Below are 26,885 nucleotides of genomic sequence, written 5' to 3' on the forward strand. Positions count from 1 at the left end.
TAAACAAATTCCCTTCCTTGGCCTTCGTGTACTTGCCGATAATAAGTTCCAGGTTCACGCACTGCTCCATAGTCCCTAGACCCCTTCGGAACCCGTATTGAATAGGTGAGAGAATGTTATTATCTTCAACCCAGGACTCTAGTCTTGCCAGGAGTACACGACTCAAAATTTTTAAAGACGAGTCCAAAAGTGATATTGGGCGGTAGTTACGTGCTTCTGCCCTAGAACCCTTTTTAAAAAGTGGCACAATAATTGATTGACCCCATGAAATTGGCAACTCATCTTCAATAGCAGCATTAAAATAGCGAGTCAGGATGGGGGCCCATAGGTTAATCTCAGATTTATAAAAGTCCACAGGGACCCCGTCCGGTCCCGGGGCTTTCCCCCCCTTACTCTTCTCAATTGCCTCAATCACCTCGCTTAATGTCACAGAAAACAATATTTTCTCCCATTTAAAATAGGTTAAAATATCAATTAAAACATTGGGATTAAAATCAGAAATAAAACCAGGGGTAAATTCGGAATTAAAAATCCCTGTAAAGTGTGCTATCCAGGCCCGACAACTGACATGTGAAGTTAACTCGGAAATGTTATCATTCTTCAGGAATGGGCTGTTTACAGTGTCCCAAAAAAGTTTGTGGTCTTTAGTGTCAGCAGCCAGGTCTAATTCAGCCCATGCCTCGTCCTGTAATTCCTTCTTCCTAGTGGAGAGTGCGATTTTATAATAGTGACGCTCTTCCCTGATCTTGCTGACATCTCTTGGGATAGCATCAAGTGAAATTTTCAGCCTTTTTAGTGATTGTGCACAGTTGTCGTCAAACCACACCGCCTTGACCTTCCTTACTTTTCGGGCTTTGTGTGTCAAGGATTTCTCAATCTCTTTTGTTATATTTAGGAAGTTGGATAGCAAGGTTCGTGGGCATGGATTAAAGGACAAACAATATTCCACATCTCTGCAACAATTTGTGATCACATTAGCTACAAATTGGTTGGGGTCAACTTTTATCCATTTCACCCTCATCCCATTAGGTCTTTCTGCCGCGATGTCCTGGATTGGTTGTCCATAGGTGTTCCTTTTGGTTCCACAGCCCAGTAGTTCCACGGTTACACTATTATGATCACTGACAGTTTGTTCAATTACCCAGACATTAGTATATACTACAGAGCAGGATATCATAATATGGTCGATGAAAGACCGACTGTTTCTCCCATGAAATGTCGGACACTTGTCATTATTTGCGTTCTTGTTGCATTCTAAGAGGTCCAGGTCATATTTGGCTAGTAGTTTATTCAAAGCACCACCATAGTTATTATGCGGGAAATGATTATATACATTAGTTTCCCTTCCCGTGTACTCCTCCCTGTGGCCACAAGCCCCCTTGAGTGCATAGTTGCAGGTTTTAATATTAAAATCTCCAGCCCACAAGATTGCAGCTGGTTTTATTGTACCTGATAAAGTCATATCAATGGCCTGCTCAATTTCGGGAATAATCAATCCCCGTTTACACCCCACAATATTATTGTAATAGTTCACTACTATTAGGTCTCTACATCTGCTGTGGGCCATGCGCAGTACAGAAGCGTGTTCACCCAGTACAACGTGATTGCTAACACGAAATTCGGTCAGTACAGTAGATATCAATGTCACAAGACCACCTTTGGCTCTACCAGCCTGGGAAGCCACAGCCTTCACACTAAAAGATGTATATCCCTCAACGTGTACATCTTCTCTGTCCCAGGTTTCTTGCAGGCAAATGATGTCATACCCCTGTTTGATAAAATCAGCCCACATGGGGGTGTTGACCTTAGAGGCTAACCCAGCTATGTTCCACGTGATGACCCTCAAGTTCTCCTCTGCAGCTACGTATGGTGAGTTAGTAACGGATGTGATTGATGGCGTTATCTGATTTTCCAGTTCATTCTCACCATTACATATAATTGCATCTATAAGGGGTGGATCATCAAAATTCACTGCAGCAGTGTCTATTGGGGATTCCTTAACCGTGTTGACATCCATCAATCTAAGTTCTTCAGTTACCGGTGGTCCAGCAACGGAGTTATCCCCCAGTCAATCGTTTTCATCTAGTGAATTAAATATCTGGAACCTGTTAGATGTTGGGACTGCATATTGGCCATAAGCACTAGTACCTAACACAGGAACATTAGAATTATTAAGATAGTTTGGATTTAATATTCTAAATAGGTTCGGTGGTTGCTGTGGTACATATTGGATACTTTGGTCATGGGGAAACATTGAATGCCTGACTGGTTACACTGGTGCCTGTTGTACAGGTGGGTGTGGCATATTTATTACTCTAGGGTGTTTGAAGTTCTGCACTGGGACTTTAAATCCCACCTGATTCCTATAGAAGTAGTCCAATGGGAACAGAGTAGTATTGTATTCAGTATCCGATGGGATCGGTGCTTTCAAGATGGAATCTCTTGCCCATTCTGTGGTTTTATAGTTTATAATTACACAGTCCCCGCTTATTTCCTTTTTGCTGGGGCCCACCCACCCTACCCGTTGAGTTGAAAGAATCTCACTTGCCCCTCTTAAGGGAAATCCACAATTGTGGGCAAGCCAGTATAAAATTTTATTTTTGAGAGTCTCATTATTTTCATATTGGGAGGGTTTAAGTTTCGGCACATTGGCAAGGATGGCCACATATGGTCTACTTTCTGGCGGGAGGTTGATCACTGCAGGAATGATGTTATTATATTGGCTATGTGCCAGTGAATTACCGTTTACTGAGGTATAGCCCATTGCCTCTCTACCTCTAGCCTCAGATGGCCCACTTATCGTATTGCTTATGGTAGGAGTATGCAGGTTACTGGACTTGGCAGTAGTTGCCGTGGGGACGACATTTGTTGCAGGGGGAACCTGCGTGTTAGATGTGTTAGTTACAATCACATTATCCTTGTTTGTATGAGATGCGTGCGAGATGGTTGAAATAACTTGTGTGCCCAGATGTTCAAGAATGTCTAATTTAGCTAGACCTAGTTTCTCCAAATTTTCCACCCTTTTACAAATCTGATCAAGTTTGTCAGTTAGGGGGGAAATAAGAAACTTTATAGCATCTATTATTTTGTGCGTTAGAGATTCCTCATTAAATGTGGTAGGGTTAGTATTCACTCTTAGCCCAGGATCTAAACTTGGCTGTATGGATAGTGACTCTCCTCTATTAGACTGCTCAGGTAATGACAGAGTTGCCTTCTTTTTCCTACCCTTTTGTTTCGTGCACATCCTACTTGGGACCACTAGTTTTCTTTTGCGTGTGCGTCTAGATGTACGGTGGGCAGAGCCATAATCAGGCGTGCTATCTGCACAGCTATTGATGAGTGAATTAGTTATGGGGATAAGATCTTCATTATCACAGGAAATCAAAACTGCGCTGGAGTTGGACACATTACTACTAGGACCCGGTACCTCAGGTAATGTAACATCAATCTGTAAATTTGGCGTTGTAGACAGACGACTTTCCCTATCTTGAAATAATGCAGGAACATTAGGATCTTTTCCCACGTGCGTTGGCTCGGCCCCAGGAAGACCCGTGTAGGATTGCATTAAAATGGAATCGTTTGATAGTGAAGTCACATTGATATTATTAATGTTGTTTACGCTGCAATCATTGAGTTGTGGTATATGCTGAATTAGACAGGCACTAGGTGGTAAGGATAAACGTCTTTCAGTGTTTTCAATAGCGTTCGCTACCACCACAATAGTCTGTTGTAACATGCGATCAATTGCAGTTAAAGTTGGTAGCGGCGTTTTTACAGACGCAGTGTTCCTTGTGACAGAACGAGTATGGATAGGCGTCTTTTTTACCAAATTCTTGGTGTTCACCTTGGGCTCCATAGGTGCCATATATGTAAAGAAAATTAGGCACAAATTTAAATACCTTATAGATGATGGTGATAATTTGGCCAGGGGGTAATGCCCAGCCCAGACTCCTCAGGCCTCTGAGGGCCACAGAGGGCCCGCCCTTTGCCCGGGCTTAGCCCCGGGCTCGGCCCCGCGCGCGGTCCCGCGACGCGGGAAGACCAGCCCCTTAAGCAGCGCCTCCGGGCGCCAAGCCTCTACGTGACTTCCGCTCGTGTCGCGGAGGCTGCTGGGAGTTGTAGTCTCTACTCCCCCTGCTCAGCTGCAGACCCGGTGGTGGAGGGTTGCAGCGGGGGGAGGAGACAGCAGGCAGCAGGCGCGGTGAAGGAGGCACTGAATCCCCGGTTCCGTGGGGCAGAAGAAGCACCTGGGTCCCTGGACGCTCACAGGCAGGCAGGCTGATGGACAATCCGACGAGCAGGTAGGCTCGTGTGCTGTCGCAACGTAGCGCTGAAACCGACGCCCGCTCCCCAGCAAGGCCAGCCCCTTAAGCAGCGCCTCCGGGCGCCAAGCCTCTACGCGACTTCCGCTCGTGTCGCGGAGGCTGCTGGGAGTTGTAGTCTCTACTCCCCCTGCTCAGCTGCAGACCCGGTGGTGGAGGGTTGCAGCGGGGGGAGGAGACAGCAGGCAGCAGGCGCGGTGAAGGAGGCACTGAATCCCCGGTTCCGTGGGGCAGAAGAAGCACCTGGGTCCCTGGACGCTCACAGGCAGGCAGGCTGATGGACAATCCGACGAGCAGGTAGGCTCGTGTGCTGTAGCAACGTAGCGCTGAAACCGACGCCCGCTCCCCAGCAAGGCCAGCCCCTTAAGCAGCGCCTCCCGGCGCCAAGCCTCTACGCGACTTCAGCTCGTGTCGCGGAGGCTGCTGGGAGTTGTAGTCTCTACTCCCCCTGCTCAGCTGCAAACCCGGTGGTGGAGGGTTGCAGCGGGGGGAGGAGACAGCAGGCAGCAGGCGCGGTGAAGGAGGCACTGAATCCCCGGTTCCGTGGGGCAGAAGAAGCACCTGGGTCCCTGGACGCTCACAGGCAGGCAGGCTGATGGACAATCCAACGAGCAGGTAGGCTCGTGTGCTGTAGCAACGTAGCGCTGAAACCGACGCCCGCTCCCCAGCAAGGCCAGCCCCTTAAGCAGCGCCTCCGGGCGCCAAGCCTCTACGCGACTTCCGCTCGTGTCGCGGAGGCTGCTGGGAGTTGTAGTCTCTACTCCCCCTGCTCAGCTGCAGACCCGGTGGTGGAGGGTTGCAGCGGGGGGAGGAGACAGCAGGCAGTAGGCGCGGTGAAGGAGGCACTGAATCCCCGGTTCCGTGGGGCAGAAGAAGCACCTGGGTCCCTGGACGCTCACAGGCAGGCAGGCTGATGGACAATCCGACGAGCAGGTAGGCTCGTGTGCTGTAGCAACGTAGCGCTGAAACCGACGCCCGCTCCCCAGCAAGGCCAGCCCCTTAAGCAGCGCCTCCGGGCGCCAAGCCTCTACGCGACTTCCGCTCGTGTCGCGGAGGCTGCTGGGAGTTGTAGTCTCTACTCCCCCTGCTCAGCTGCAGACCCGGTGGTGGAGGGTTGCAGCGGGGGGAGGAGACAGCAGGCAGCAGGCGCGGTGAAGGAGGCACTGAATCCCCGGTTCCGTGGGGCAGAAGAAGCACCTGGGTCCCTGGACGCTCACAGGCAGGCAGGCTGATGGACAATCCGACGAGCAGGTAGGCTCGTGTGCTGTAGCAACGTAGCGCTGAAACCGACGGGAAATAAATCATAAGCATTTTTTGCACAGCCAGGCTCGCATTTCTCCTCCCCCTCCCCAGCCGCTAGCACCTCCCCTCTCTCTCCCTGCAGTTTCACGTCCACCAGGTTCGAATTTCTCCTCCCCCTCCCCAGCCGCCAGCACCTCCCCTCTCTCTCCCTGCAGTTTCACAGCCGCCAGGCCGTGTCTCCTTTTATTTTAAATTGTTTTAATTCAGCCCTAAAAACACGCAGATATCAGCGTAGGCCTGATAGGGAAATAAATCATAAGCATTTTTTGTCAGTGTATTATGCGCCTTTCTGCAGGCCCTTCCAAACCTAACGATGCCACTTATTAAAAGACTTGCGTTGACGCAGCACAGATGTTTCCTTCCGCGAGATTTTAAGTAGCAGCATGTGAGTTCCTAAAACTGGCACACAGGGCATGCTCATTTAGTACATGGTCAGCGACAGCTACCACCCCCCTCCCTGCATGCCCACAACCACCCAGAACACAACAAAATGGAACATGATTTGTCTTTGGAAGGCGGGGGGTCGCAAAACCCCCCGGCCGTATTTATTAAGATACAAAATAATAAAATTGTTAAACAAAATATACAATTTTTTATGCAAAATTATTCAGAAACATTTAGATACATTTATCTCGACAATTGTGATCGGCTAGCCTTAACAAGATTCTAATACAGCTTGTTTCCTAACCAAATCTAACATCCTCATCTGAAAATGTTGCATACTAACATTGATGGCGATATGGCAAGGTCGCTAACCGGTGTCAGGTCTTACAAGCTGCGCCCTTACGCAGGTGCGCAGGCGCAGCCGGGCCCGTTAATTACCCGGTCCACCCCTGCAGCCGAGCCCGTTAATTACTCGGTCCACCCTTGCAGCCGAGCCCGTTAATTACTCGGTCCACCCATGCAGCCGAGCCCGTTACTTACTCGGTCCACCCATGCAGCCGAGCCCGTTAATTACTCGGTCCACCCCGTGCACTTCATTTAACCAGTGAAGGAGGGCCCTAACTTGCGTTACCAGCTGCCCCTGAAGTTCTAGGAGGGGCCAGTGACCCCTACTCCCCTTGGGCGGACACCTCCAAAGGATGATGCCGCCCCCTAAGACCTTAAAAAAGCTGCTCACCGGTCATGACCTTACCGCCACAGGCCAGCATTGTTACCCGACGATCTGGCCTCCCCCTTCCACTCCTCAGAAAGGTCATGCCCTCTTCGCATATCCCTCTAGCCATGCTAAAATGTTATTTGACCACAGGACGTTCCCAGCCTCAGTTAAATGCACTCCGACCCGGAGGTAGAAATGCTCACCCCAAATAGACCCATGAGGAATCTGCAGCCGGGGGGCTCGAAACATTTTTTCCAACTGTGTGTTGATCCTCTTTACCGAGTGATTCAACGCCTTGACCGAGTCCCCCCTCGCCACTGCCAACGAGGAATAAGTTGCGACCAGACTACCGTGCAACCCACACAAGTCCTAGAGACCCACCCCGCAGTGGATATGATTTCATCTATCAGGATGCATCTCCCAAGTTTGGTCAAGTCGTTCTCCCCCATGTGAAGTATCACCACTGACGGGGGCGGGTTGCTGCGTCAATAATTCCAGAAAGTAATCCCTGAACTGCTGAATACCCAGGCCTCCCCTCCCGAAGAATGAGATGGAGAACCCCTCCTCTTTCGCCCTTCTAATCCTGTCACCTGCAAGAAATACATTTTTTGCACGTCTAACATAAGAGTGGCCCACAACCCAAGTCACCAATGTCCGACGATCTTCCTGTTGCTTTTGGTGCGATGGTGCTGTCTTCTGCCGACATTCGGCAAGTTCCTCTCCCGCGTGACAGGTTCGAGAAACTGCAAAACCAAGAGATACAAGCGTGAGTCATCCGGCTATGTCACAACATGTCAATACGTACGTAGCGTTTGTAACACTCAGAGGACCACCTCCCAATCCTTTTAACTTTTTCGGCTGGGAGTCCCCTTACCACTGCTTCAGTTGCTGCCCCAATTCTAAAAGAATGGGAGCCAAATTCCGCAGGATCCAAGCCTGCCTTTGCAACAGTTAGGTCCAGGACCTTCCTAAACTGGTACCTAGTTAAAGGAGTACCATCCATGTGACACAATAGTGCCCCTCCGGGCGTCCCGTCCCGCTGCCTCCTAAAAGCCTCCACATGCGAGACTGGGCAACAAGGGTTGGTCCGAGCACGGTGAAGCACTATCGTTTCTCCCTTTCCCTCCTGGTCGGTCTTCGATCTTTGAATCGTTACACACATGGTATCGGCATGGATCCCCACACAGGCCACTTGCAGGCCACCCTCTTTGTCCACTTTGGAAGCGGCTACTAGCTCGCCTAATCTCAGGGCCCCATAAAACGCTAGCGTGAACGCCGCCTTGAAAAGCAGCACCTCCCAAGGGGAACTACAGACATCAGGAAGAGCTAACAACAGGGCTGTAAGTCTTACCAGCCCAATGAGCTTTCTCGAATCTGTCGAGTGTCCCTGAATGCGACGCCAGCCCCTCAACGCTTTGCGCACTACAAACGTGTTTGTAGGGTTCCTCACGCCCCTGGCCTGTGCAAAGAATGAAACCGCAGCCCTGTGTCTGTTTGCGGCTGCCACCGAGCGCCCTTCCTTGTGCATCAGCTCTAGGTATGCAACAAAACTGTCCTCACGTGCCCAGTTATTCTCCCAACCCTGCCCAAGGAAAGTACAGTAAGACAAGAACGCCCCTTCGTATGCTGTTCTGGTCCGTGGGGCTAGGCTAGATGCCATGAGGTACGGTAGTTTGGGGCACCAATCCGCCAGAGAGCAACCGAGAAAGGTGCTGGTGATGGGTCCGCTGCTGGGAGCTGTTCCCTAAACACCTACATTTTGAAGCGAGAAAGGGCATCAGCTGCATTATTGACAACACCTGGCACATGTTTGGCCCTGAAGGTCACGTTCCATTTCAAACATTGTAGCATAATCTCCTTTACCAAGCGCAGTATGAATGGACACCGCGCCGCTTGCTGGTTAATGCATTCTACCACGCTCATGTTGTCCGACCAGAACACCACTGACCGATTGCTAAGGTGCGCCGGCCAGACCATCAATGCCACCCATATCGGGAACAATTCCAGGAATCCGATGTTGGTGGTTAATCCCCATGATCCCCATTCCTCGGGCCACTTCTGGGCGACCCACTTTGTGCCCAGGATGGCGCCAAAGCCCACGCTACCAGCAGCGTCGGTCCATAAACTCAACTCTGCTGATGACGTGGGGGGGCGGCCACACTACTCTACCATTGAAATCCTCCAGGAATGCTAACTATATCCGCATATCCTTGCGAACCTCTGCTGACAGTCTTGTGCGGTGATGTTTCTCTCTCAGACCTTTCATGGCTTGGGCAATCGACCGAGAGAAGGGGCGTGCCATTGGGATAACTCGCAATGCAAAGTTCAATTGGCCCACCGTCTCCTGTAGCTGCTGCAATGTAACTTTCTCCTTCTGAAGCCACTGGCGCAATGCCGCCCTGAATTTTGATACTTTGCCTGCGGGTAATCTAAAGCACCCCTCCAGCGAATCAATCTCGATACCCAAGAACTCCAAACAAGTGGTCAGGCCAACCGTCTTCCCTGGCGCTAGCGGAACCCCGAAAGCCTGCATGAGCACGCAAAATTCCTGCAATGCCCAGGCACACTCCGAAGTCCCCGCCGCTCCCAAGAATAGGAAGTCGTCCAAATAATGCATAATCTGCTTGTGGCCCGTGGCCTGTCTCATGATCCACTCAAGAAAGGAACTGAAAGTCTCAAAGTACGCACAAGAGATCGAACAACCCATCGGCATACATTTGTCCATATAGAACTTTCCTTCAAAAGCAAAACCACGTAGGTGGTGGTCCAAAGGATGCAACGGCAACAAACGAAAGGCGGATTCAATATCGGATTCAATATCAGATTTGGCCATGAGAGTGCCCCGCCCCAATCCCCGCAATAACTCAACTGCTTGATCAAAGGAGGCATATTTCACACTGCAAATTGCTTCATCTATCGCATCATTCACGGACACCCCTCTTGGTGCCGACAAGTTGTGGATCAATCTAAACTCGCCCTTCTCCTTCTTGGGGACTATGCCTAATGGTGAACACACAAAATTCGGCACTGGGACTTCCTGGAATGGCCCCGCTATCCTGCCCAGGGACAGTTCTTTTCGAATCTTAGCCATAACTACCGCAGGATTCTGTTGTACGGATAACTGGTTCCTACAGTGCGCACTGCCGATGTGTCCCCCGGCCGGGATCCGGAAACCTTGGGAGAAACCTTCATGCAATAACGCAGCTGCGCTGTGGTCTGGGTACCTGTTCAGCCATGGAATCATTGCCAGGACATTAACCGGGGAGGGGCTAACTGGACTTCCAGCACTATTCAGGTTTCTTTCCCCCTCTCTGATTCTGGTTACCATTTTTCCTGCATGTCGTCTCGGGATGAGAGGTGTGACCACAGATTGCACATGCATGTCTGAATCTACAAGTGCCGGCCGGTCTAGTACAGGAACGTTTGTTGAAGTCCCAACACACACCTTTTCTTTCCCCGCCGCCCCCCCTACCTTTCCCTGTGAACTCATTCCCTGGAGCCGCACGAAAGGGCTGCTTGGTCATTGTGGGGAACACGTTGGCTACTGTCCCGGGCTGGGTGGGGCTGTGCCCCCTCCGAACTGTTTATGCCACGACAATGAGTTTACCTTGTCCCATGACAATGATAAGTCAAACTCCTTCGACTTTCTGAAATTCACGTCATATTCTTTCCATGCGCCCCCGGCATATTGCTCGCTCCAACCCACAATCCTGCTCTGATAGCACGCCATTGCCGCATGCACATTTGGAGGGCGTTCAACAGTGATAGCCGTAAGAATGGAGAAGGCCCTGATCCAATTGCTCAGTGTTTCCTCCACCCTAAACTTCGCACACTGCACTCTCCATTCGCTAGGGTGCATTCATTCTTTTAACATTTTTGGCATTTTCCATTTCCCTATTGTCTAACAGCAAAGAGAAAATATATATGTACTTTCCTGCCCAAATCATCTCTTTCACCGCTCGAGAAACATGTTGCCCTAAATACTCGCTCCGAGACGGGATCGTCCCATCTCCCAAGAGGGGGAGGGCTACCTCCTTACCGTTAGCGTGCACCGGGGCTGGTCCTGCATCGCCTCCATTCGGTCGGGCGGCATCCAAACCTGCAGAAGAAGGAGAAACAGAGTCCGGAACCGCACTTGTAACTGTTCCCGCCCTGATCTTCTCTACCATTTTTGCCGCCTCCGCGGCATGATCTAACGTTGAGGGCATCATACCCCCTTTCTGTAGCCAAGGAAGTATCGTCGCTATTTGGGCTGTTAACTCAGGAGGGATCTGAGTGTCACAATCCGGTATTGCTGCCGGCACCATCGGTGCAGACGGTGCCAAGGGTGCCGGCACTGGAGGCAATGGGAGTGGGCCATCTGAGGCAGATGGCGCCGACCCAACAGGATTGGTCCCTGCTGGCAATGCGGGGGCGGGTGCCAATGGGGCCGGGAGTACCGGCTCCGGGGTAGAGGGCACCGCCACCGGTGCACGAGAAGAAGCATTGCGCCTTGGCCGTTTAGCCTTGTCCTTCTTCGGCGAGGAATCGGAATCCCCCTTCAGTAAAGGCGCGTCAATCTGCTGCTTGGGCCTACTGTGCGGGCCTTCGATATCATCCATTCTTTTCATCATACGGGCCTCTAGGCCATCAACCCTAACTCAATCTTTTATCCATGGCATTCCTCTTACGCATCATGGCCTGAAACATCAACTCCATCTTTGACCCCTTAGCTTTAGCTCCTGGCATTCTTGCTATTGATCAATTTACTCACAGCTCAGCTTCGCAACCAGTGCGCCCTATACCTTCTCGAGACGGAGGATGTGCAGGGGCTATGAGCACCACGCAACAGCGACCGCAACACTGGCTATTCCAAATGTAATGGGTGGCAAGACTCTAGCGTAGAACCACCCGGCGGCCACACGAAGCGATGAAATGCAAGCCCCCGCTTCCTCTTACTGTCCTGCACTCTACAGATCCACCGTCCTTGCTCCGTTTGTCTGCTTCCAATGTCGCGCTACCACACACTCCAGCCAGCAATCCTTGATCTGAAAAAGAAAACAGAAAATTAGGAGGCCCCGTGCGCGGGGCACGACCAGTGTGGGGGAGCATCAGGCGACAAGAAGGGCCAACTGAGCGCTCCCCCCTCCTTTATTCCCAGGGACGCGGGGAGAGGGCGGGCCGCCCCCTCCCCTCACCCCTCAACGCCCGCCCCCCCTGACCCGGAAGACTGCACCACGCCTCCGGATCAGGGATTGGGCGTCGGCCGACCGGTGGTGTGGCGCATACCTCCCGCGTACCATTGGGCGCCGGGAGATCACGCCCCCACACCACCGGCATGCATGGGAAGAGGGGATCGCCGTGCTGCCATACGGGCGGGGGGGGACCAAGGGCCCCCCTTCTCAAAATGTTCGTTAGCAGGTTGCATTGTTTGATTTAACCATCAAAAGGTTCGTGTCAGGTTGCAGCCCGGTGTCCGTCATCCTCCCATCAGCGTCCCTGGGTGCATCCACGGCAGTTTTTGGTATTCTTTTACACGCTTTAACGAGCAGAGTGTTTTTCACCTTTTAAGCCCTCAGTGCTATGTGTGTGACTCTGCTCGGGTTCACCGTTTGTGGAGCTGGCATCCCATGACACTTCGGGCCTAGAGTGATTTGCAGTGACGCCATTACTCAGCAGTTTACAGTTGGTTCTGGTCTGCTTTATCTGTCAGGGGAGAAAGACACCAAAGGTGTGCGGTGGCTCCCAGCCGCCGAGAGACTGGGCGGGCAGCTACCTCTTATCTCTCCATCAGCCCGTCTTTTCACAGGGCACACTGTCTCTGATAACATCCCGACCTCGGACCCTTTAAAGACAGTCATGTGGTTCGGCTGGACAAAGGGGACTGAATGTAAGCGAGTACACGGGAGAAGGAAAATTAGCAAATCTAAACAAAACTACATCTGTCCTGGTAAGATTTTAGTAAAAAAAGAGAAAACAAGACTGTTAGGATGGCGTTGTGATACCTATTTGGGATGGGAGTTTTGCAACGCAATCCCGAAGTCATTGCTTAAATGCACAGTGATGTTAGGTATCACTTTTATGGATACTTTTAGGCTGGTGTGTACTATAGAACTAACTGTATTAATGGTGCCCTGCTTTTGTTACGTTGATGTCAGGTGGGAACCTGCTGTCTGTCCTAAGGGACCCTCCTCAAAACCGGACCAAAAACAATCAGTATACATGATGTATCCTTGTTGAGTGATCTGTAGGAGGGCAATGACATCGAACAAAAAGTTACCATCTAAGTTGTACCCTAGTGGGACCAAAAATGAATATTAGAGATGCAGTTTATTCTATATTATTAATTTGGGCTTGACGTAAATAGTGACTGCTCTGTACATCATGTTTTACCGCATTTTATCGAATACAGTCTCTTTCTGTTTCTTTTTTTTGATTTAAGGATTTTTATTGAAAAAATAAAGTGGCATATACATTGGCAGTTTTACAACAGTGCTGAAGAGAGAGAGGAAGAAAAAAGAGAGAGGGGGGGGGGGGGGGGGAGTTAGTGTGGCTTCTTTAAATGTTCGTCGAGTTGTTTCCACATGTGCTCTTGGGGCGTGTGTTCTTTCGAGAGGTTGCCAGTGATATTGTCTGCTCCTCTTAGGAAGGTGACCCAGTTGATCCATGTTTTGAAGTTTGCTTTCGCCGTGTTCTTCCAGTTCGTTAAGATTATCTTCAGGGCTGCTGTCAGGAGCAGGTCTAGGAGGTCTCTTTCTTCCCTGCCGTTCAGGTTTGCTGTTACATGCCCTGTCGCTAGTGTCACATAGTTTAGTACTAAGTCTGTTTGGAGCATGTCATTTATGAATGCGTTTATTTGGGCCCAGAACCTCTTGACTTTGACGCACCCAAAGATAAGGTGTTCAAGTGTGCCCTCCTCTTTCTGACAGTTCCAGCACTCGCCTGAATCTGCTATTCCGCTTTTGTGGAGTCTTGATGGGGTCCAGTAGGCTCTGTGGAGAAGCCAGTATTTTGTTTGTGCCAGTTGCGGGGTGATCTTGCTTTTTGTGGCTGAGGCCCACATTTGCGCCTGTTCCTTTTCGTTTAGCTGTCTGCCCAGGAGTGTAGCCCATGAGTTTGTTGTCTTCTTGTTTAGAGACAGGGTCGTCGGGGCGAGCAGTTTGTAGATCTTGGCGGTCTGGTGTCCCGCCGAGTTTAGCATTAGCACGTACTTGACGATATCCGGTTCTTCTCGGGTTAGGTTTGCTCTTGTTATGGCAGACCTTATTTTCAGAAATGTGTATAGCTCTCTGTTGGGGAGGTTGTGTAGTTGTTGTAGGTTTGAGAAGGTTAGCTGCTTCCCCTTTGTTTCTATTTGTTTGGGAAGGCTTATCCCTTTTTTGATCCATGCATCATAGTCTATTACTGCCCCTTGGTATGATATTTTTGTGTTGTACCAGATGGATTCCCATGTTGTACCTCTCAGTTTCTGTGCCATTCGCTTGTCCACCTTCATCAGCGCTTCTCTGGTGTGCTTCAATATGGTGTTGGACCATAGGGGGTGTTTGTTTGCAGTTAAGATCGCTATCGGGTGTAGGCCTCCTAGCGGTGAAATCGGGCACAATTCACTCGACTTTCAAATGTGTGCCTTTTTTCGCCGCTGTAGCAATGAAGTGTGTGGCCCATATTCTTGAATCTTTGCAGCCAGGGGCGCGGATTCAGTGGTGCAACAGGTGCAGTGGCACCATCCATCCATCCATTCATCCCCCCACTCCATCCATCCATCCATCCATCCCCCCACTCCATCCATCCATCTCACTCCATGCATCCATCCCCCCACTCCATCCATCCATCCATCCATCTATCCCCCCACTCCATCCATCCATCCCCCCACTCCATCCATCCATCCCCCCACTCCATCCATCCATCCCCCGACTCCATCCATCCCTCCCCGCCCCACACTCCATCCCTCCCCCGCCCCACACTCCATCCCTCCTCCGCCCCACACTCCATCCCTCCCCCGCCCCACACTCCATCGCTCCTGCGCCCCACACTCCATTCCTCGCCCACACTCCATCCCTCGCCCACACTCCATCCCTCGCCCACTATGCGCCACCACAGCATCACTGAACGCCACAGCATCACTCGTTGCCGCCACAACATCATTCAGAGCCACCACAGCATCAATCTGTGCAACCATTCAACAACAACTGATTCAAATATGTTCTCTCAATGTTTCAAACTTTATTACAAATGTCACACAATAAATTTTAATATTTCACTTCTGTTCTTGTATTTTCATCACAATAAAATACACTTCCAAAAAGTTATTTGCAAAAGTTTAAGCTATTGCCATTATAAATTACAATAACTTTTATTTAAGTATTAAATATTGGAACAAATACAACCCATTGTTATTTTTAATATTAATACATCTAAGTCATGTAAATACAACACATTGCATTACAAATGCTATAGGTGTCACGTTTGCAAAAGTTAACACTTTTGGCATTGTAAACGACAAAGTTTTAATTTCGTTATTTTCAAAAGAAAAACATATATAAAAAATGTGTCATTTACAATACTAATACCTCTAACTTTACTAATGCGCGCCCTATTGCTTTGCAAACGTATTATTTATAACATTTTGAAAAGATTGTGATTTGTCAGATCAATACATGGAAGACAGGGGAAAACTAAACATGTACCTTTACTAATGCTATAGATGTAACATTTGCTAAATTTATAACTATTGGCATTTCAAATAACAAAAATTTATACTTGCATAATTTGCAAAACATAAACAAAAATTAAAAAATATATACATTAACCACAGCAAAAGCTCAAACGTTTCTATTGCGAGACCTATTGCATTTCCAATGCTTTTTTCATCCTACTTGATTTAAGCCCTGGTTACCAGTGAGTCTGTGCTTCTTTTCTCGCAGAAGGAAGTGCATGGCTATGTTGCAAACACTTCCCCGATGTGTGCTTGGATTGGTTAATTTAGTATTCCAGCTCTAGCACTACAAAGATTGGGAAGAAACAGGTGGTGCGCAAAATTCCTGTAATTTGCGGCCCATCGGTGGCTCCTACAGCGCTCAGTATGCGCATGCCCAGGAGATTAGTGTGTTATATTTGCGCGCCTGCAGCAACAAACAAGATTTCATATCATCCTATTGGCGGCTCCGAACGCAGGAAGGGACTGTGGGTCTGAGGTTGGACTTCGCATGTTGATCGGTTGTAGCACCTAGCGTGACAGTCAGAATACGATCCCGGGAGAAGCATGTATCCGCAGGATCCAAAAAAGGCGAGTGTTGGTTGTCCTGTGCACATGCTGGGTATTTTCACAATATTTGTGTGTGTAGAAGAACAGTCGCATCTGTATACAATGGCCTCAGAGTGTAGCAATTCTGGAATTAGGCAACCTGAGCGGTTCCTAATTATGTATGGTTTGTTTTAAGTTTGTACGCCAAAAAAGGGGAACGCGTTTGCTTATTTCCAGTGACCAAAGTTCACACTACTCTATTCTACATGTGAATCTACCTGATTATATAGTTCTACTATAAGAGCCACGTGTGGGGACAGACAGACGCATTATACCGTCTTCTTCACAACGGTAACACAGTAGTCAACATCAAGATGCACAGCATCAACAGTTATCAACTATTTACAAGTATCCAGCTATGGGCCAAAAAGTACATTTGGAGTATGTATGTCTATTTTTGATACTTGCATAGCGTGAACGAAGCGGAGGGCTGTAAAAAGTCAAAGACAATTTTTTGCTGTAAGGTAACTGGTTCCTAAAGGTGAAAGTAAGCAGTGTCACTTGAACTGACTGAGGAACATCCATTCTGTTTAGGATTACCACCTGACGAGTATTTGACCAGCCTGGCCTGTATTTATAGGTCTGTTAACACAGGGCTATTCCTTGCATGGTAAAGCAACATTTACCCATACCCTGAGTGGCCAACTTCATGCGAACTTGGTGATGCAGTTCTGGTGTCCTGACTTTGTGTAAGGCTTTATTTTGACACTAATCTAGCGCGGGTGCAGAGGCCTATGCCTGCATCTGGTGATGTTAGGTCCAGGATTTGTTCTGTCCGATGCAGAGGTGCAACACACTTAACCTCACAGTGGGAATACCATGACTGTCCATGCCCTGTTTGCGTCACATAAAGAGGTGGTGGCTGCATAGCATGTTTTGTGCCTCAGTAGAATGACCAGACCTTTTTCAGGTAGAGGCAACACCACTGGCTCCTCTCATGTCAATTTCTGATCTGACATTGTATGTGTGAGCCGAGTGTATGTGTGTGCAGTGAGTGTATAGCATATCTATGGTAGCAGATCTCGGGTTGTTGTGAGAGTCTGAGTACTAGGATCAGAGGAATCCATTTTGAATGTCGCTCGTTTAGCATGGCTCAATATGGAGGCTGGACATGGCTTCCACAGACAGTATAAGTGTATTGCTTGTGGCTGGTGGATGCAGACATTGAAGGGAGGAGGCTGGAGACCCAGCTACGTTTAGAAATTCATTAAAGACATTTTTATCAAAAGCATGCTGTTTAGTTCATCCTACAAAGCAAAACCAAAGGGGATGATGGACGGAGTGTTGAACATTGCAAGCACTCACCCCCAGTCAACTGATCTGAGTTTAATCCATTATCATTCTTTAGCTCACTCCACCACCACCGTTCAGACATGGCCATATGCAAATCAGTCTGACCCTGTACCTCATGGGAACAGTCCAGCCCGAACTGCCAAGCCATGTCTTCCCTGGACCGGAAACAAGCATCCTGGCACCGGTTTCTGGCTAATCAGCTGCCATCAGCCAGGCTAGCTTGAATCCAGGGGCAAAGTGAGCAAGGGACCCACGTCTGGGCATATCCTGCCAACTTAGGGCGAACAAAGCAAAACCAAAGGATCGTCAGGAAGGGTTATGGCCGGTAGGTGCAGAGATCGCACACTCCATTGGGGATACTCCTTCTTAGTAGCGGCCCATTGCACAAAGAAATGTCTACAAAACGGTGATCTAAACGTCTCATTCTGTTCCAGTCCACGTTCTTCATGACCAAAGAACAGAGTGCTCAAAGGAGTACCATGTGACCAGGGCTAGTGTCTGCACTGACAGCCACTGTCCAACTGGTTAAGGTGCAACACCTCAAGTATTCACTTCAGTCTTCTGGAGGAGCTGAGGGTCTGCCTAGTACCTAGAAGATTGTCTGGCAGCTGAGCCGGGGGAGAAGAGTATCTCGCCCTGCAGGAAGAAAAACTGTCCAGGAGGAGCTTAGCATTTCCTGATATGTAGAAAACCCAGAAAGAAAAGCTAAAAGCAACTGTGCTGTGTGGTTGTCCACGACCTCTCTGAATAGTTGCCTTCTAAACTGCACCAAAACTTTGCAAATATGAGCACCACTATGTTATCTAAATGCCTACTGGAGAAAAGGAACTACATCCCCGCTTAAGTGCAGCTCAATTGGACTGGAAGTCTGCAACTGCTGAAGACCCATAATTGCTGACAAATTGGCCCAGAGACTGCAACCACTATGCCTGGGTACAAATTCTGCATTGTATCCTACCGCGTTACAGGATATAATGCTTTGACTTGTCCATCAACTCCTGTTCAGAAGGCAGGTCGCTGCTGAAGCACCCTCAATGAGAAACTCTGCTGTGAAGAGTGTGTACGCTAACTGCACCTGCTGCATCACTAAATCTACAACAACCACCAAGCAGGTCAAGCGGTGCTTGCTCTGTGATAAACCAAGGGATAAACACAGTTTGAGGAAACTGGTGTGAGGACTAAAGACTATTTGCTTGGGGTGGGGACTGTTGAATTGAGTTGCACATCTCACCAGTTGGGTAAATAGGTGTGATCTACACCTATGCTTAATTAATGTCAATGCCTCCATCATCCTGGAGGAAAGTAGGATGATACTAGAACTGGGGAAAGGATACGGATGGGTGTATAGCGCCAGATCATAACTGAGATTACAACCATGTATGTGCTGTTCCTATTTAATTGTGTAGTATTCTATTTTGCTGAGAGATTATGATACTTAATTTTATAAAAAGGTAAGCACTGGGCTGGACAATGCATCATTGTGTCTGCTGGGGTAAATGTTGAGTTCTGAGCTCTTGTCCTCCAAAATACCTCCCTCAGAAGCTTTTGGCTGCCTCCCTTGCCACTCTAATAGTAGATTTAGAAAGGGTTGTATTTAGCCCATTTTACTGATCCATAGGAGGCCAGACCACTAGACTTCACTGGCAAAATACCTCCTCCACCACAGTTGAGGTGCAGTTGCCCCTGGCTTCCATGTGATTCTGGAACTTGGTCAAACAATGTCAATGCCAGTGAGAACATTAGAAAAATCTGTCAAAACTGGCATTTTTTTCCCTTTGAAATGTATTTTTGAAACAACAAACAATAGAAGAAATTACTAATTTGAAGCCAATGACCGCGGTAGACGTGGGGAGAAGATGTGGCTTAACGGCTAGGCAAGTTGACTTTGAAGCTGGAGAACCATGTTCCATTCTGACAGGAGTCTCAAATATTCTGTGATTCTGGGCAAATCACTTAATCTTCCTGTGCCTAAAAATAAACGTGTCCGTCTTTAATGCAAATGGTGCTCATGTACAGCGCTCTGATACCTTTGAGTTGAGTTTGCACTATATAAAACAAAATCTAAGTTAATGTTGAAAGAATAATATAGCATGACAACTTGAGAAAAAGGAGACACTTAGGGGGTCATTATGATGACGTCCGCCGTCCTACCGGGACTCTGGAAGGCCTGCCATAAGGGCGGGGGTGCCGTGAGTGGTATTAGGATGCAGCCGCCACAGTGGCGGCCGCATCCCGCATTTATAACATTGTGGCGGGCGGTGCACTCTGCACCGCCCGCCACAATGCCATGAATGCATGTATGCATTTGCATACACAATGCGGCAGGCACCGCGCGCTGCCTACCCCATTGTATATGCAAATGCAGGGGGTACCACAGGTACCCCCCGTGTGCACCCCCCACCCCTCCTTCACTTTGGGGGCTTGCAGGGGGCCCCCAAAGTGAAGGCCCAGGCCGGCGATGGCCACCGCCAGCCTGTCGGGGGCTATCCGCCCGACATCATAATGGGCCCCTTAGTCTAGAAAATCAGCGGAGCAGAGCACTAAAGTGCACAAAGCAGCTCTTCCTATCATATGAGGAGGTCTTCACTGTTATCAGATTTCTTCCTAATGCATCAGTTGCTCCTAGGAACTGTTAGTCACTATGCAGAGCTTGGTAAAGAGTTCTGTTAGTCCTTGATGTGGTACCCCCCTCACACTTTTTCCTTCACTTTTTTGTTTTTCCTGAACTCATTTTGTTGTCATTAGGACTCTGTGCACTTTTACTCCTGGGTGGTGTAATTCGATCATGGTTTAAATAAACTTTTATTTTACTACTACTTCCCTGGCTACAAATGTATCTACCTCGGTTTTCACAATAATATGAGTTATATCTTCAAATGCCTTTTTGTGTGCTTCAGCAGTGGCATAAATAAAAATATTCTCTTGAAATACTGGAACCATTGGAACCTTCTGAAGAGTGCATCCATTAACTTTTGAAAACCTAAGTCTAATCCAAAAATGCAATCTTAAATATCTGTAAGCGCTATCAGTAGTCACAAGAATGGTATCTAAACAGGAGTCACATTCTACCTCAATCTGGTGATAAGCTTCCTGTAAATCAATGGTCACGAAAACCGTAGCAGAGCCACATTTGCCTATTAAGTCCAGCATCTTGGGGGGGGGAAGGACAACAATCAATGTGGATGTTCAACTTTAGGGACCACAAGTAAGCACAGAGGCATAAGTCATCAGATTTATTCTTGGCAACTTTTTAGCGGGGACCCATAGGGTTTGCTGCTTGGGGAAAGAACGTAGCGGGAGCTGCCACGAAATCAGTCCTACCCGCAATGCACCTTGGGTGGATAGATGAGCAGGTTAGTTCCAATCTTCTCTCTGGTTCTCAGAGCAGTTTTTATTTTATGTATCTGCGATCCATTTGCACCACCACCAAGGATCCAGGACAGGAGGGGCACACTTGGAGGGTTACGACTGACTCTGGGTGAGACCAGGTGTGAGTTCAAGATGATTCGAGCCTTTTCTGTCCCTGAGCCTGTGATCAGGAGGCCAGCCAACTAATGTTTGGAGTCAGTCTGGTATTCCAGGTGCGGCAACGAAGTCTTGTGGAATAAACAGCCATTCATAGCAGCACACAATCCTCTGAGAGTCCTTCTGTGGATCCAGAGAGTGAAGTGACGAGTGGTTCTGAAGGTCCCATTGTTATAGCTGTAACTTCTTTGAAGTAGGAGAAGTTTCTAGAGAGTTCCCTTTGAAATGCGTGAAGGTTCCGGACTTCTCTGTTCAGGTCCCAAACTGACTTCATGAACAATGCAGGGGTGACAAGTCCTTTGTATGACGGCAGACCACAGCCTATTCAGTTGCAAGTTAGTCTGTTCATAACACTATTCCTATCCTGCCGGTGATGACCCATCCAGACACACTTGAGCTCTTTATTGTCTAGCTGTCGAGGAGGAATGTTCAAGGTCCAACTGCACCTAGTCATGTGACCCAGAGACAGACTACAAGCACTAAATGGCTAAAGCAGGAAAATAACAACTTTCTAAAAGTGGCATTTTCAAAATTGGATGTCCAAATCCAAATTCATCATGAAAGAGGGTTTTTCATTACTATTCCAAAGACTCTAAACTTGGCCCAATGACCTGTTTCCATTTGGAAGTTATCCTTCATAAATGTAATAAGGTAACTCCAATGTTATCATATGGGAGAGGTAGGCCTTGCAAAAGTGAAAAACTAATGTAAGAATTTTTCACTATCCGGTCATGTAAAACCTAAATCTACATGGCCTACTTTTTAAATACACAGCACCCTGCTCGTTGGGCTGTTAAAGAAAGTCTTTGGCCTGGAAAAAGGTTTATTTTGCTAGCTAAATCTGGTTGTTCAAAACTGCACACACATGCTGCAATGGTATGCTGAGACACGTTTGTGCAGACACGCTGGTAGCATTTACATACCCTGAGTACACATAGTACCACTTTACTAAGGACTTATAGGTAAATTAAATAGACCAATTAGTGATAAGCCAATGTTACCATGTTTTAAGGAGTGAACACACACACTTTAGCACTGGTTAGCAGTGGTAAAGTGCACAGAGTCCACAGGCCAACACAAAAGAAATCAGAAAAAATGGAGGGGTATGCCAAAATGTTGGAGACAAAGCCACCCAAAGACTGAGAGATCTAGTACTTCTATCATTTGATCCGAGTTTTAACACATTAACATATTCTTCTGTTTTAAAGCAAAATCTGAAGTATGTGAGCTATTTTCTAAAATCTTATGAAACTCAACCTAAAGCTGACCTCACTCATTACAGCTATCATCGATGCTTCACATGGCTATGATAATGACTGATGAAAGCAATTTTTGGGTTTGTGAGAGCATAATGCTATAAAGATGTGTGAATAAGGCCAGGTTTGACATTGGGACAACATTTTAATTGTTTGGTGGCCATTTAAAACAATGAGGTTATAACTGGAAATGTAAGTAAGCTGGTATTTGGAGAGTAAAAACAGCAAGGTGAAGCAGGAATCTGAAATACTGTGCAGCACAGAATCTCTACTGCCTTCAGGTTTCAAGAGACATGTTTTTAGTTTTGTTTTGTAAAGCCCTGTAGTGCTGAGATGGCCTGATTTTCAGTGAGAAAGCATTCCAATGAATGGGTCCACAATGGTGGAAGAACCAACATCTGCACAGTGCACAGGAGGGTTTTATTGCTTTTATGAGGTGCTAGTTGGCTGATCTTTGGTTTTGTTAGGCGTGGATTCGAAGAATTGGCAATCCACAATAAAAGACTGGTTAAAGCGAAAGGAGAAGATAGGAGAAAAACCCGTTTTGGGCTGAGCCGTGGATGTCACAGAACCAGATTGGATGGGGTTAAGCAGAATGTTGGCATTGAGGTGGAGAGTAGTCAGTTAAAACAAGAGGTTGAAGTGTTTTGCAGAAGAAGAGAAGAAGAGATACTGTGTAGTTGTTTGGGAAGAGATGGGGTTAGCAATATATTTCTTTTATATGGGTAGAACAATAGCATAGGAATAGGTACCAGATTGTAGTGAGTGGGTGAGACCGTTTTGTGCATTGACGATTAGAGCAAGTAGTTTCTTGGGTTGTGGACTGCAAGGGTCAAATGAGTGGCATAAACGGTTACCAGATTTTAGTATGGGAATGAACTATGAAGGGAGGTAGTTATCAAGTCTGCAAACATAGATGTGAACATTTGTTGAGTGGCAGGGATGTAGGAGGAAAGAAACAAAGAGGTAAATATTGTAACAAGGATTTGTGATTTTTAAAGAGAAGTAGGCTGCAAAGTCTGAACTCGAGAGAGATGATGCAAGAAGCTTGTGGACATTGAGTGCCATTTTTTTTGGGTGTTTTTGAAGAGATGTGAGTAAAACTTGAAAGAAGCTTATTTTCTATTGTCAAGAGCTTTGCAAACTGTACATAGAGCTTGCTGGTATGTTTGAAAGTTCTCTTTAGTGTTGACCATACGCTCTCTATAGCGCATTGTGTGCATAATTGCATAAAGCACAATCTAATTGAACATTGTGAATTATGTATTGTGTACTAATGGAGTGAGGTTGTTGTGCGATTGGTCCAAGACCAAAGGAAGAGAGAGAGTCGAGTGTGTTCCTTAAAACAAGCCGGAGATAGCAATAAGGGGATAGCAGAAGGAGTGGTGACAGATATGTCAATGATGACAACATTTTTAATGGTGGGTAAGGAGTGTGGATGTGTATTAGTGATCAGTATAAAGTCTAAAGGTTTGCTATGGTTATGTTTGGGTAAAGCATAATTATTGACTAGTGAGTGGTCAGAGAAAAAGCTGCCTGAAGAAGGTGTGTTGTACTTGATTACTCAGGACTAGGTTAAAGTCTCTCATGGCATGGATTTTATAAATTGGAGGACATTGTAGAGGTCTTTAAAGAAACTTTCCATGCTAGTTGAAGGTATGTAGAGTGTTAGGACGTGAAGCTTGAAGGGGTGATTATTTTTGTTAGATATGATTTGAAAGAGGATGATGGAATTGTGGGTTTCAGAAAGAGGTCTTGAGTGGTTTGGTAAAAAGAATGCCAACACTTCCGCCTTTGTGAGATGACTTGTGGGTTTGGAAGTAATGTTGTCAGTGTGACTAGCAGTGGCAGCGCGTTTGGGATCAATCCAGGTTTAAGTAGGCTTGTGAAATGTAAGGAAGGAAGTGTAAATAAAAGTGTTAAGTTATGTAGGGGGCCTGGCTGCAGATTGACTGGCTGGGCATTACAAAGGTAAATCTTGACAGAATACGTTTTATTATTTGGCTGAATGAACTCTGCTGCATGTTTTATATTTAGTCTAGGAAAGTAAAAGAGGTGATGATTGATGGGTGTCTTGTATCTCCAATAGTCATGAAATTATGGTGGGGTTGCATGTCATGGTAGCGTGGTAATGTGTGGTAGTGGAATGCATGTGAAATTTCAGTGTCCTGATGACGTGGGATGGATAAGGAGAAGTACCAGTAAAGTGAGTGATACTGGTATTATTTCTTGTGGGAATGTACAAAATTGGTAGGTATGTTATGACTGTGTATATTAATGGTGTTGAAGTCCCTTTAGTTAGTGGAATTGTGCTGTAGGTTTTGGTCAAAGTGTTGTGTAAAGTATGTCACAGTGAAGTAAGTGCAATAGATAACAATTACAGTGGAATAAAATTACAGTGGAGCAAGCTCACACTGGTGTAAATTCACTGAGGAGGAAAAACTACAGCGGAACAGACTCGCAGTGCAGCAAGATCTCAGTAAATCAGCAGTGAAACAAAGCTCAAGATCACAGTAGAGCAAACACTGTCAAAACATACTTTGTTCAGTTAATTAAAACCATAAAAGTGTGACCAGTAAGACAAGAATGCATTATCATGAAGCAGTCAAAAAAGATCTTCAATAATACAGTTACATAAAAATGATAGTGATAAGTATCCCTGATGCAGAACCTGGTCCCAAACTATTAACATTAGCCCAATACTTGTCAAAACATATTTCTAATTCTAAGGGCAACTAGTAGAAAACTTGTGACACTGAAACACTATAGGGGACTCTAACTTCTGGAGGTAAGTTAGGGCCTGTCTTACTTGCAGGAAACCTTTTTCTTTTAACAGTGGCACTGTAATACTTTGTCATAATGCACAATAATGATCCCAGAGCATCACAAAACGCATGGTATCTTATGAGGAAAAACTATCATAAGCACAGGGGTCCAATTCGTCCACTTTATGTTGCCACTGAGGTACCACAACTAATCTAAGCAAGAGGTTTAACCTACTCCTTGTACAAAAATAAAAAGCGATGGTGAGGTATTGTGTCCACCCATTAGTAAGGCTCTACTTAGGGGTAGGATTTTAGTACAATATAGGCCCGTACTGAAGGTTTGCTAAGTTCTCTTACTTCTCTCTCTGCATACATAATAGAGAGAAAATGTCTCTTGACCCAGTTCAAATAATTAAGCTCCTCTTTTAATAGCTATTAATAATTCAGATTCAATTGTGAAATTAGATTTGTAATACATATTATGGAAATATAACTTTTAGAAAGGTGCCTTTCCACTGCCTATATGTCCTGGAGGCTAATTTACATTAGATCTTCAGCATTAGCCCATCAAGTGATTAGCTTTGATTAGATGAGAAGGTGTTTTGAATGCATCTCGGGAGCAAGCAATAGGTTGAACTGAATTGGCAGAGGTTACTACTCTGAGCTCAACAGATTGTGCAAGGAGGGTACTTTGGGACTCTTTTTGATAGCACAGTATGAAACCCTGCCAGAAGGGTCAGTTGAGCCACATGTAACATTTGAAATGTTAGAGGAACGTGGCGTATTATATGAGTTGTGAGACCTCACCATGTAATACACTTACAATACCGTCTTGGGTGAAGTCAGACTCATTTGGAAAACCTCCAGTTCAACCCTGGGCTTTGAGCAGCAAGTCCTAAACAACAAAAGAGCAAGTATAAAGCAGGTACAAGTACCAAGACATCAAACTAAAGTCACTCTACACGAAAGAAATCGGACACTAAACTATAAACAATAGATCCTTTCATTATGAATTTTTAGACACCAAAACAAAAGAAATCCACTGGAGGGTTCCGGAGGTATAGATTTTTAAGTAAATCGTAAATCACTGTTTTGTATGCAAGCAGTGGTAAGCAGAAACTTTATAAAACATTTATAAAGTTGTGTTTGGCAAATCAAGTCCGCTTTGGATGACCAACTCCAGCAGGGAGAAGGTCCAGGGCGCCAGTAAGGAGTAGGACAGATACCTTATCACCACAGCAATGTCAAGTGCAGTTCCCGACTTGATGGGTGAAACGCCATAGACTTAAAAGGAGTGGTCCTGACGCATGGGATATAGGATGCTGAAGATGCTGTAAGATACTGAGGATGCTGTGCGGATAAGGAGGGACTTTTTTTGGGCTACACCTCAGTTCATGGTCCAGGTGGGGCAACTTTGGTAACGGGGGTGGATGTCCTTCAAAGTCTTCTTCGGTCCAGCATAAGTCCTGTTGCTGCTGGATTACTTCTCTGGTCACAGCGAAACCAGTGGTTCCCTTTGCTGAAGGCTAGTGTTACTCTTAAGCAACCAAACTGCACTTTGATGACTCTCCAAAGTCCAGCAGATTCGGGTGCAACTTTTGAGCATTAGGAATTGGTCTCCCTAGCTGCAAGTCAGTGGTGGTCAATTGATTGTGGCTACTGACTGGCCAGGATGGGCTTCTTCAGCATTTGTGGCCCTGGTGCCGTAACAGGAAGTCAGTTTCTTGGAAATCACCTCTTCTGTCTGTGACTCTGGAATGACTTTTCCAGGAGTCAGGCAAAACAGTCACAGTCCTTTCTCTGCTAGCCCAAGGATCAGCAGGTGCATTCCAGTGTTTCGTGCAACCTCTTTACCAGGTCCGGGGAACAGCTAGATAGTCCTTTAATTGCCATCTCTGCAGTACAGATGTGATCTGAGGTCTTTTGCTAGGGGTCACATTTATGCCCAGAAATTGTCCTCATGGCTTGTGTTGGTTACTAGGCAATGGGCTACAAGATCCCTTCCCACCTGATAACGATTTCCTGTAATGTTTGGCTTCT

At 47.0% G+C, this 26,885-nt stretch overlaps 1 protein-coding gene across 3 annotated transcripts in view; it reads left to right on the plus strand.

Annotated features, from left to right (window-relative positions):
* Positions 1–15,844: 15,844 nt before the first annotated feature.
* Positions 15,845–26,885, plus strand: part of LOC147712333 (zinc finger protein 8-like) — a 129,719-nt gene continuing 118,678 nt past the window's right edge. For 2 of the 3 annotated variants that reach the window (XM_086920316.1, XM_086920317.1), the window contains exon 1: positions 15,854–15,988. In XM_086920316.1, coding sequence (XP_086776442.1) covers positions 15,965–15,988 — 24 coding nt within the window. In that variant the 5' untranslated portion in view covers positions 15,854–15,964. Of the gene's footprint in view, positions 15,989–26,885 lie in introns of all 3 variants that reach the window. The other variant, XM_086920315.1, reaches the window with a different exon arrangement.

This window comes from Lissotriton vulgaris, chromosome 5, assembly GCF_964263255.1.
Source record: "Lissotriton vulgaris chromosome 5, aLisVul1.2, whole genome shotgun sequence".
Lineage (NCBI taxonomy): Eukaryota > Metazoa > Chordata > Amphibia > Caudata > Salamandridae > Lissotriton > Lissotriton vulgaris.